Source organism: Phyllostomus hastatus, unplaced genomic scaffold, assembly GCF_019186645.2.
Source record: "Phyllostomus hastatus isolate PE091 unplaced genomic scaffold, TTU_PhHast_1.1 phas_contig_86, whole genome shotgun sequence".
NCBI classification, from domain to species: domain Eukaryota; kingdom Metazoa; phylum Chordata; class Mammalia; order Chiroptera; family Phyllostomidae; genus Phyllostomus; species Phyllostomus hastatus.
The window spans coordinates 81,269,947-81,282,697 of NW_025333977.1; the positions used below are offsets into that span (position 1 = coordinate 81,269,947).

The 12,751-nt window shown below is 38.6% G+C and overlaps 1 protein-coding gene across 1 annotated transcript in view; it reads right to left on the minus strand.

Annotated features, from left to right (window-relative positions):
* Positions 1-12,751, minus strand: part of CFAP44 (cilia and flagella associated protein 44) — a 116,763-nt gene that overhangs the window by 54,308 nt on the left and 49,704 nt on the right. The window contains exons 16-17 of the mRNA XM_045851498.1: positions 5,782-5,943; positions 2,582-2,824 (exon numbers count right to left, since the gene is read on the minus strand). Coding sequence (XP_045707454.1) covers positions 2,582-2,824; positions 5,782-5,943 — 405 coding nt within the window. The remainder of the gene's footprint in view (positions 1-2,581; positions 2,825-5,781; positions 5,944-12,751) is intronic.

The following is a 12,751-nucleotide window of genomic DNA, read 5'->3' on the forward strand; positions in this document are numbered from 1 at the left end:
ATTTTTCATCAATTTGTTTATCTTCCTAGTGTTGAGTTGTATAAGTTCTTTAGATATTTTTGAAATTAAACCCTTATCAGGTGTATCATTGGCAAATATGTTCTCCCATACAATGGGTTATGTTTTTATTTTGATGATGGTTTCTTTAACTGTGTAGAAGTGTTTCAATTTGATGTAGTCTCATTTGTTTGTTTTTTTCCTGTGTTTTCCTTGTCCTGGGAGATATATCAGCAAAAACACTGCTATGCAAAATATCTGAAATGTTAATGCCTATGTTTTCTTCAAGATTTTTGTGGTTTTGCAACTTACATTTAAGTCTTTTATCCATTTTGAGCTCATTTTTGTATATTGTATAAGTTGGTGGCCTAATTTCTTTTATTTGCATGTACCTGTCCAATTTTCCCAATACCATTTATTGAAGAGACTGTCTTTACCTCACCGTATGCTTGTCTCCCCTTTGTCAAATATTAACTGACTAACAAGAGACAAAGAAGGAGCTAGCAGTTCCATTTCTGGGTATTTACCCAAAGAAACCCAAAACACTAAATTGAAAAGACATATATATCCATATGTTCATTGTAGCATTATTTACAATAGCCAAGATATGAAAACAATCTAAATGTCCATCAATAGGTGAATGGATAAAGAACTAATGCATATATACAATGGACTATGACTCAGCCATAAAAAAATGAAATCATGTCATCTCTTAACAACATGGATGGACCTAGAGGATATTGTGCTAAGTGAAATAAATCAGACAGAGAAAGACAAATGTCATATGATTTCACTTATATGTGGAATCTAAAAACAAAATAAACAAACAAGCCAACCAGAAGCAGACTCACAAATACAGAGAATATTTTGATAGCTGCCAAATGAGAGGGGTGGTTAGGGAACTGGGAGTAAAGAGGAAGAGATTAAGAAGTAGAAATTGGTAGTTACAAAATAATCACAGGAATGTAAAGTACAATACAGTTGATATTGTAGTTACTACGTATGGTGTCAGGTGGGTACTAGACTTTATGAGGTGATAATGTCATAGGTTACGTAAATGTCTAGCTACTGGATTGTATACCTAGAAACTAATATAATCTTGCACATCAACTCTAATTTGAAAATAAAAATTATTTTGAAAAGAGAAGGATGGAGGCTCAGCTCCATCAAATGTTTCTGAAAGGTCAAATGGACAGAGAAGTGACCACTGAGCTTGGTCATATGGAAATCTTTGAAGTTGGTGGAGACAGAAACTCAACTAGAAGGGATTGAAGAGCAAATAGGAGGTGAAGAAATGAAGTCAACAATTACAGACAACTACTTCAATGAGGTTTCATATAAAGCAGGAGTGGAGGGGAAGGAAAAAGAGGTTAAGGAGAAATTGTAAGATTAAGTACTAAAGCATGTTTATGTGCTAATGAGAATTGAGTAAATAGAGAGAAGTTGATGATACAGAAGACCATGTTGCTTATTTCAGGAGCAAATCTTTGACAAACTGAGAGGGGGTGGGATCAAGAGGCCATGTGGAAGTGTCACTGGGCAGTTGCAGGGACCATTCAAGATGTACAACAGGCAAAGCAGATTCAACTTACATGGATCCCTGGAGAGCATTAGATCTGACTGAGTCAAGATAATTCCATCTGATGGTCCTTATTTTATTTTCTCAGTGAAATGTGAGATGAGGTTATCAATGGAAAGTGAGGGAAGACACAAAATATTTGAGGGGAGAAGAAAGAATTAAAACAAGAACTTGAAAAATGGGAAAGTGAACAGAGCTGGGTAGCAGAGCCAGACTACAGTGTGAGTACTGATTTGAGAACTGTGGCCATGACTTCAAAATGAGACTGGTTTTCCACAGCATCTGCTTACATGTAGGCACAAGTTGGCAAGTAGTTGGATCAAGTGTCATTGCCTCTGTGAACTATAACTTAACCATATACACAGGTGTAGTTTACTAGTAAGAGCATGGACTCTACAGCCAGACAGCTTGAGTCCAGATCCTGGTTCCAACTCGCTGTGTGACCTTGGACAAGTTACTTAACCTCTCTATGCCTTGGGTTATTTGTATGTAAAATGTAAATAAAGGCAATTATTTTAGAGGGTTGTTGGGTAGATCACTTAGAATGGTGCCAGGTTCAGGGTAAGTTTCCATACTTAGTAAATAAAAGTATAGGGTGGATATTAATTTCCTGTGGTAATCATTTAACCATATATGTAAATCAAATCACTATGCTATACACCTTAAACTTATACTGTGCTATATGTCAATTATATTTAAATAAAACTGGAAAAAATTGATAAGCCATATATACTTCAGTTCTTCTCCCCTTAGACCTCCTGGAACACCCATGATTGTCCTAGATGATAACAGATATAACAAGTAGACATATAAGACATATATTAAGATGATATTAAAAAACTGTAATGTTCATTCTTCAAAATCCACAACTTTACTAGGAGTTAATAAATGAAGTCTTGCCATAAGAGAAAGTAAAGAGAAAGTAAAAATATACTGGAAAATAATGAATATCAAATATATTAATTTAGGGATGACACGAAAATTATTTATTACATTATTACTCACCAAAGAAAGCCAGAACTTCCCTGGCCCAGAGTAAAATCCACAGAGGATGCGACAGGGGGTTGATGGAATAAAGATTTCGGGCAAGGGTTCCTCTTCCTCTTCTTCTTCCTCCTTTTCCTCCTCCTCTTGGGATTCCATTTCTCCATCTTTCCCCATCTCTGCTGCTAGACGCTTCTTCCTTTCTTCCTTTTCCTTCTCCTTCAACTCCTTTCGTCTCTTTCTCTTCTCAATTTCTATTAATCTCTTTTGCAAAAGAGACATTAAGGAGATGTGAAAACGACGGTAATTCATTCATTCATTTACACTATTCTGGATGACAAAGAAAGTAGAAGGAGGATAGGGTTCTAGAAAAAATCACAGCTCTAATGTAACAAGTGATATCATTGAAAAATAGCTATCAACTTGGCGATATATTTCTATTGTTAAATTTTTCAAATCTTCAGAATAACTTTCTTTCTGTATTATCCTCCACTGATCCTGATTTTAAAGAAATTATTTCACTATTATTCCCCTAATAAAGAAACTAAATACAGTTTCTCTCAGTCTCTCCCTGTCAGCCCATAAATTAGGTGGACTGAAACCATTTACGAAGGATGTTTCTATTTTTACTAAGACTGTGGCTCAAGCCTTCAGCATCTATCAACTGGCCAACACTAGCATCCCTACATCTCATCTTTTACTTCCTTCTTACATTTATTTATTTATTTTTAATATATCTTATTGATGATGCTATTACAGTATCCCATTTTCCTCCCTTGTTCCCCTCTGCCCTGCATCCCCTCCTCCTACCCCCACTCACCCTCTTAGTTCATGTCCATGAGTTGTACATATAAGTTCTTTGGACTCTCCATTTCCTATACTATTTAACTTCCCCTGTCTATTTTGTACCTACCATTTATGCTTCTTATTCCCTGTACCTTTTCCCCCAACCCTCCTCCCCCTCCCTACTGATAACTTTCCATGTGATCTCTATTTCTGTGATTCTGTTCCTGTTCTAGTTGCTTGCTTAGTTTTAGTTTTTGATTTTTTAGGTTCAGTTGTTGATAGTTATAAGTCTTTTGTCACTTTACTGTTCATATTTTTCACCTTCTTTTTCTTAGAAAAGTCCCTTTAACATTTCATATAATAAGGGCTTGTGATGATGAACTCCTTTAACTTGACCTCATCTGGGAAGCACTTTATCTGCATTTTAAATTATAGCTTTGCTGGAAGTACACTTGGATGTAGATCCCTGCTTTTCATGATTTGGAACACTTCTTTCCAGCTCCTTCTTGCCTGCAGGGTTTCTTCTGAAAAATCAACTGATAGTCTGATGGGAACTCCTTCATAGGTAACTGTCTCATTTTCTCTTGCTGCTTTTAAGATTCTCTCCTTCTCTTTTATCCTGGGTAATGTAATTATGATGTGCCTTGGTGTGTGCTTCCTTGGGTCCAACTGCTTTGGGACTTTCTGAGCTTCCTGGACTTTCTGGAAGTCTTTTCCTTGGCCAGATTGGGGAAGTTTTCCTTCACTATTTTTTTCAAATAAGTTTTCAACTTCTTGCTCTTCCTCTTCTCCTTCTGGCACCCCTATGATGTTGGATGTTGGAATGTTTGAAGTTGTCCTGGAGGTTCCTCAGACTCACTTCATTTTTATGAATTCTTGTTTCTTCATCCTGTTCCAGCTGAATGTTTATTTCTTCCTTCTGCTCCAAACCATTGATTTGAGTCCCAGTTTCCTTCCCATCACTGTTGGTTCCCTGTACATTTTCCTTTATTTCACTTTGCATAGCCTTCACTTCTTCCTCTATTTTGCAACCATGCTCAACCATTTCTGTGAGCATCCTGATCACCAGTGTTGTGAATTCTGCACCTGATATTTTGGCTATCTCTTCATTGCTTAGTTGTGTTTTTTCTGGAGTTTTGATCTGTTCTTTCATGGAGCCCTTTTTGGGGGGCTTGGCACACCTGTAATGTGGTAAGGGGTGGAGCCTTAGGTATTAACTGGGGCAAAGCAAGCACTTGGCTGTGCTGTGTTGTACGTGGGAGAAGGGACTGAGAGGAAACAATGCCACTTGCTTGGCTCTCAGCCAGCTTTCAGTCACTTCCTCTGCTACCCATAAGCAAATTGGACCCTTCTGGTGCTGATTCCTGGGTGGGTGGTTTTGTGTACATTGTAGGACCCTGTGGGTCTCTCCAGCAAACTCTCCTGTGAAGCTGGGAGTTTCTCCTGCTACCTCAACCCCCACAGGTGTTTTGAGTCAGAGGCTTTGAGGCTTTATTTCCCTGTGCTGGAACCCTGGGTTGCGTGGTCTGTCTCACTCCCCAGTTGTTTCTCCCATTATCTGCACACAAATGTGGGACCAACAAGTCTGGTCCACTGGCCAGCACCTTGCCTGCCCAGGTCCTCCAGCCGCCACCTTTGCCATGAGTACTCTCCACCCTGGCTGTCCATCTCTGCCCCTCCTACCAGTCTGGATGAATGTTTCTTTAACTCCTTGGTTGTTGGACTTCCATACCTGACATTTCTGGTTGTTTTTTGTTTTTAAATTTGTTGTTATCCTTCTTTTGATTGTGTAAGGAGGCACAGTGAATCTACCTATGCCTCCATCTTGGCCAGAAGTGCCCCATCTTTTATCTCTTTATTGTGTTTACCTTCAGAATTATCTCCCTATGATCTCCCAAGATGATCTCATCACATCAATCCCCTCCTCAGAAACTCACAATGGATTCCAATGGTCTAAGAAATAAATTGAAACAATTGAAATGCTTGGCTAGAATTTAAGGAGATCCATGTGTTGGTCACAGACTCTTGCCACATCCCACCACAAGGTGCATCCCTGTTTTACTAGTCCATTCTTAATTTCCCCAAACTTCAAAAACAAGTCTACCTTCCCTCAGGATGTTTTCCCAGCTTTTATTGCCTTCCTCCTCATTTTCCATGCTTCAAAATTCTTTTAATTCTTTAAGTATTGAATGTCACCTCCATACAGTCACTTTTAATCTCCTTTCATCCTTCCATTAGAACCTATATTCTTTTCTCCGCATGCCCCTAAAATTCTTTTCTTTGCACTGTGATTTTCATATCTATTCATTACTACCATAAAATACGGGGTCTACGGCTTACTCTTCTTTGTATTTTCCCAGCACTTACCACAGGATACTTTACATACTAAACAAGAAAAAAAAATATTAGGAGATAATGATTCAAGAATCTCATACCAAAATCTTAGATTTGACGCTTGAAAAATGAAAACATTTTATGCACATATCTTTGATTTCATAGGAAATTGCATCATGATCATCCTCTTCCTCCCTTATGGTTGGAAATGGAGCTTCAAGAATATAGTTATTTTCACAGATAATCAGTAAAGTACTATCAGGCTGAAAAAAAAGATTAAACATTATTTATACTTACGCAAATTTTTAGAAGCGCAGTTCAAAAATATTACAAACCAGAGAAAATATAATTCCTTAGGTATACTAACTATTTTTGAAGGATACTTAATTCCTTGTTGCAATTATTATTCATTAAGTCAATCTTATTAATCACTATACACAACTATTAATACTATTATAGTATTATAATCAATAAGCTAAATATCAATATTAGATTTAGATTTTTTCCCTTGTAGATGCTGTACATATTTGCTGAGTCAAAAATGTGGCTGTGAAACATTTTAGCCTAAAAGAGCAGAATATTAAAATTAGGACTGTAAAGGGAAAATCTGTAATGTGTGACAAGAGTCCCAGTTCCTTTGATGGATCATTCTCTGTCAGCCAGGGCTCATTAAATGTGAATGTTCCCAAGGTTTTTGAGTTCTCCCCTCCAGTCTCTTCATAAACACTCACTGGAAAATCTTATGGCCAACTCAAGGCTTCATTACCATGGAATTGCAATTAAATTCCAAATTATTCTCTCTGGCCATGACCTCTCTCTTGAGCTCCCATACATTATTCAAAATGTTTGTTTATTTAGTTATTTTATTCTACAGTTACTTATTATACACCTACCACGTACTCAGCATGTTGTAAAAAGTGCTAGGGGTAAAATTATCACAGGAAGAAAAGGTTTCTGCCATTATAGAGCTTCCCTCTAATGGGAGAGCCTATCATTTAACAAAGCATAGAAATTAATGTAAATTATAACTACAACAAGTGTTGCAGAGGTGCCACAAGAGCAAGAAGGTTGTGCAAAGCTTCCTGAGAAGGTGGCACCTATGCTTCATGTGAAGGATGAGTAGAGAATAAATACACGATGTGTCAAGGGAGGGTCTGAGGGAAGATGCTGTGTAAAGGAAATGCCATGTGCAAATATCCTGAAGCACACTGGGCTGATAAGGAAGTTATGGGCCTGGGTGGCATCACCTCAGTCAAGAGAACAGAGTGGGGGGACAGACTGGGACAGAGCTTTAAGGAAACAACATTCAATGGCTGGGTGACAGAGACTGAGAAGAAATAATTACAAGATGTAAGAAAAAGAGCCATCAGAGCAAAATATTACAAAAGTCAAAGGGAGATGGTAGTTCAAAGAGGAAATAAGGATCAACAGGATCAAATGAGGCTAAGAGATCAAGAAAGGTAAGAAATAAAAACATTAAGTGGATACCATTGGTGTCTTTAGAAAAGCTGGTTTAGTGGAATAATGAGACTAGATACTGGTAAGAGAGTGTAAAGGAAACAGTGAGATGTAAGGAAATAAAACTTGTGAAAATTATCAGTCCTCATGAGAAAGCCTGGAGACAAAGTGGGAGCAGTAGTTGGAGGAGAACATGATGTCAAATAATTTATTTTTTGTGAGTGGGAGAGATGCAAACATATTTAAATACTGATGGAAATGATCCAGTAAACAGGTGAGGTTAAATTTTTATGACAGAAAACAGAAAATAAGTAGTGTGAAATCTTGAAAAAAAAAGTGGATGAGAGTAAAATCCAAAGGTCAAGAGGCAGAACTGGCCTCAAGTAGGAAGGGAGACAGTATGCCGTTGGTAAAAGAGGCCGAGGAGCAGGTGAGCACAGAGGAAACTGAATTTTATGTTTGGTAGTGGGAAGGTGAAGGGGTTCCTAGCTGAGAGTCCCAAGTTTTTCTCTGAAATAAGGGATGCTGAGAATGAAAGAGAGTGACAGTGGGGGGTTATAAGTGTTGAGGAGATAACTTTTAAAATGGTCATCATGGGTGAGAGATGAAGTTGATACAGGATTTCTGACCAGCCCATGGACTGTTTTAAGGCCGTCTGAATCACTCAGTTCTGAAGGACCTAATCTTCCCTGATGCATATCTCCAGATGTCCTGGGCTGATCACTACATGTAAATATACATCAGTTGGGAGCATTCAGGGATAAATTTCTGCCATATAGGTATGAAAAGACAGAGGGATAGGAAGATCAAGGCTTTGAAAAAATTGTATTTATCCTTATTGAAATGGACAATCATGAAATTTGAGCTGGACATGGAAGGAAGTTAGGACAGGAAGGAACTAACGGGTTAGAGAAAGCAAATGGTGAATGAACAAGAGGTTCCTGTAACACTGGAGAACAAGTAAAACAGGGAGAGCCAACTGAACAGGCTGGAAGAAAGGTTGAGATCAGAATATGAAATATTTAAATATTTGACATTTAAAGTTGAGTTCTTACAAGTTGTTGTGGTCTGAAGTATGTCACCCCACAAAATTCATACACAGAAGTCCTAATGCCCTAGCTCTCAGAATGTGACTTGTATTATAAGTCACATTCTGATGTAATATATATGGCATTCTGATGCAAAATATGTATGGCATCTACAAGGGTATTTGAAGATGGGGCCTTTAAGCAGGCAATAATGTTAAAATAGGGTCATTAGGGTGGGCTCTAATCCAATATGACAGGTGTCCTTATAGGAAGGACACCTATAAGGAAGAGATAATTAGGACAAAAAGGAATGACCTGGTGAAAATGCAGGGAGAAGGTAGTCATCTACAAGAGAAGGAGAGACACCTCAGAAGAAAGTAAACCTGTCGGCCCTTGATTTTGCTTAAAAAATCGTGAAAAATAAATTTTGGTGGTTTAGGCCACCCAGACTGTGGTATTTTATTATGAAAGCCCTGGGAAATGAGTGAACTAGTGGTAACAGTGCCCAGTGGGTAGCTGTGGAAGTGTCTGAATGGACCTTCAGCTCTCTCCCCTTGCAGTTACAAGTTGGACAGCTGTAATTCAACACAGGATTCCCTGCTCAACCCACAAACACGTCTGAGAGATCCTCACACTACACCATCTAAAGGTGGGACTATGGAATGAACAGGGGAGATGGGAGGGATGGTGAAGGACAAGGACAGGAACCACCAATGCAATCTGGCACTACTCTCTGTGGCCCCAGCAGACATGACAGCAGTGCAGGGAGAGGGTGCAAACCCTACTGGGCAAACCAGAGTGGCCAGCACATACTGAGGCTGAGCCAGGGTAAGGGGCAGAGCAGCAGTGCAAAGCGTGGCAGCATTCCACAAAGTGCCTTCACTGGACAGACATTCCGAGATGTGGGAACCAGCTCCCCATCATCCTGTGGCCTCAGGATAAATTTTTTTTCAAGAGGGTAAAAGGGTAGTCATTTATTCAGTCACTGAAGATAGATACTCAACCATGTCCGTGATGATAGGATAACCAGACAAATGTAGAAACAAGACACCAGGAATGAGAGTCAACAAAACAAAGATAATACAAAAAAAAATCCTCAAAAACTTCAGATGTTGAAATGATCAGACACAGCACCAAAATCATGCTATGTTAAAAGAAATAAAAGCTTGAAATACTTACAGAAAACAAATATGCAGAAAATCCAATAAAACAAATATCCACAAAAAGAACCAAATAAAACTGCAAGAACTAAACAAATTAAAAAGTTGAAATTAAGGTCACAAAGTGTGGCTTAAACACAAGATAATTGAAGAGATAGTCAATGGGAAATACATGAGAAAAAAAGACTGTAAAATGCAGCCTAGAGAAACTTTGTTAAGCTAGAAAACATAAAATATAGGATAAAAAAATAAGATTGAGAAACCCTAACACCTACTTGATCAGGTTCTGAGAGAGAGAGTGGGGGAACAAAAGGAACATTTCAAGACAAAGTGGCTAAAATTTTTTCCAAAATTGATATGAGTTACAAATCAATGGATTCAAGCACCTAGACACATCAGAACAAAACTAATGGGCACCAAAAACATAGAAAAATTCTAAACACAGCCAGGAAAAAAAAAAAAAGGAAGCAAATTACCTTCAAAGGAGTAATGACACCAATAGGTGGCAGAAGCAACGGAAGTTAAAAGGCACTGGAACACTACATTGAAGAAGCTGAAAGAAAAGTACTGCTATCTAGACTTCTATGCTAAAAAAAAGTCTTTCAATAATGCAAGGAAATTATTAAAATTGAGAGAGCTTACCAATAGCAGACCTTCCGTAAGAGTTTTTAAGAATGTACTTTATACAGAAGGAAATATTCCCAGATTCAAGAAGGAATAAAGAACAAAGAAAGTGGTCAACATGTGGATAATTTTTAGTGAACTCCAATTAAATACATATTGTGAGATTTTAAATACTTATATTTTAAAATGTTATAAGATATTATTATTTTTAAAATACGCAACAATAGAATATCATTCTAGAACGGGGGTGTCAAACTCATTTTCACCAGGGGCCACATCAGCCTCATGGTTGCCTTCAAAGGGACGAATATAATTTTAGGACTGTATAAATGTAACTACTCCTTAACAGTTAAGCGAAAGCTCAGTGCTGCCACCAGGGAGAAACAAGGTGCCAAGCCAGATAAAACAAGGTGGAGGGCCATATTCAGCCCGTGGGCCTTGTGTTTGCCACCTGTGTTCTAGAAGGAAGGCAGAGGGAAAGTCCTAAGGTACTTGCATTGTCAGGTAGGAGGGTAAGGAATTAATATTAAACTTTCATGAGTTAAGGACATATGTTAAAATGTAAAGTAAGCATTGAAAGAATAGAAACAGATGTATGATTTCTGAACTAGTAGAAGGAAAAGTAAAATAATGTTTTTAAAAATCAGCCCAAATAAGGTAAGAAAAATAAAGAAAATAAAGGTCAAAAAGAAAGCCCACAAGTATTAATCATGGACATCAATATATGGCAGCATGAGAGATCCCCTTGGTTTCTCCCCTTGAAGGTTCGACAATATGAACGGCTATAACTCAACAAAGGATTCCCTGCTCAACACACAAACATGCCTGAGCAATCACACTTTAAACTTCTAAAAATGGGCAAGTGGGAGCAACTGGGGATGTGAGAAGGCAGAAGAGCTCAAGAGAGCCATGGATGAAGCACTGCAGCTAGAAGCTCATGGTAGGGATCCATCCAAAAAGGGGAAGAATCAGGCTATGGCTGGCATTCCCTGCAATGGGAGGAGGAAAGAGATTCAGTGGGCATTCCTGCAGGAGTGGGCAGTATGAGCCCAGAGACCTGTGCAAGGTCAAACACAGAAGCGCAGCTGAGGTTTCCAGGCAGTTGGCATTCCAGTCAGGGAAACAAAGCCACGGAGCCTAACTGCCCAGTAACCTCCCAGAGCTGGCCTCCCTTCATCCACAGTGCCAGTGTGCAGAGCATGTTATCTGCAAACCCGAGAGCTAGTACCACAGAATCACTTTTTTCCCTGAGCAAAGGGTGCACTCTGTGACTGGTGCTGGGGTTGGGGTGTAGGGGAGACTCCATGGAGGTCTGCGGTCACCATTACCAGGAGGACAAAATAACACACAAGGCTGCCAAGTTCCCCCATCCCTCGCCACCCCCACGCACTGCAGCTACACTGAGGCAGCATCTGGCTTCAGAGGACAGCACTGGGATTTCACGCATTTGGAGCCCCATTGCCCACCACATACCCCTGCAGAGTTGGTCCCCTGGGACGGGGACAATCAGATGGCAAGGGAGGCACCCACCTCCCATTTTTTACCACCCTGTGGAGATCTGTAAAGCCAGGAAGACCAAACGGGCTAAAAACAAAAGAAACAAAAAAAAAACTTTGTGACTTTGCGCCACCTACTGGACAAAGACCTCTTTGTATTAATCTGATAGAGAAGTGCCACTCATACATAAATGCTTAAAAAAGGAATCCATCAAATACCAAGAATACCCATGAACAACCAAGGTGGTGAGGCAGCTCAGAAAGAATGAAGAACCTGCAGAAAAATTTATAGATATGGAAATATGTAATGTAAATGACAGAGAATTCAAGATTACAGTTCTGAAAAAGCTCAAAGAGATGCAAGAAAATACAGTCAAGCAATTTAATGAGCTCAGAAAACAAATCAATAAACAAAATGAGTATTTTACCAAAGATATTGAAACTTTTAAAAAAGAACAAAACAGTAATTCTGGAGATAAAGAACTCAATAAAAAGAGATCAAGAATGAACTAGCAAGCATAGGAAACAGAGTCAAACAGATGGAGGAAAGAACTAGTAATATAAAAGATAGAAATCCAGAAATGAAGCAGAGAAGAGAGTTAAGCATAAAAGAATGAGAGAACTCTACAAGAACTGTGTGACTCCATCTAAAAGAGCGATGTAACAATAACAGGCCAACCAGAAGAAGAAGAGAAAGCAAAGGATACAGAAAGTCTATTTAAACAAATAGTTGATGAGAACTTCCCAAACCTATGGAAAGAACTAAATCCTTGAATCCAAGAAGCAAACAGAATATCTAATTACCTCTATCAAAAAAGGCCTAATCCAAGGCACATTGTATTAAAACTGTTAAAAATTAATGACAAAGAATTCTCAAGGCAACCAAGGAGAAGAAGAAAGTAACCTGTACAGAAAAACCCATTAGATTATCATTGAACTTCTCAGCTGAAACTACATGCTAGAAGAGAGTGGAACCAAATATTCAAATGACTAGAAGAGGGAAATTACAGCCAAGAACAATATATCTAGCCAAACTACCTTTTAGATACAAAAAAAGAAATAAAGACTTTTCCAGGCATCCAGAAGCTGAGGGGATTTATCACCAGAAGACCCTACTGCTGGAAATACTCAAGGGGGTTATTCCATCTGAAACAAAGAACAAAATGTCACAAAATTATGCATAAGATCACCAGCAAGCTTCCAGGATAAACAAGAATAATTTGTGACAACAGAAATATAAACAGGGAAGGGGGTAAAGGTCTGAATTTGCAAAAGAGGATGGAAATTAGATGTATTCAAAAGAAA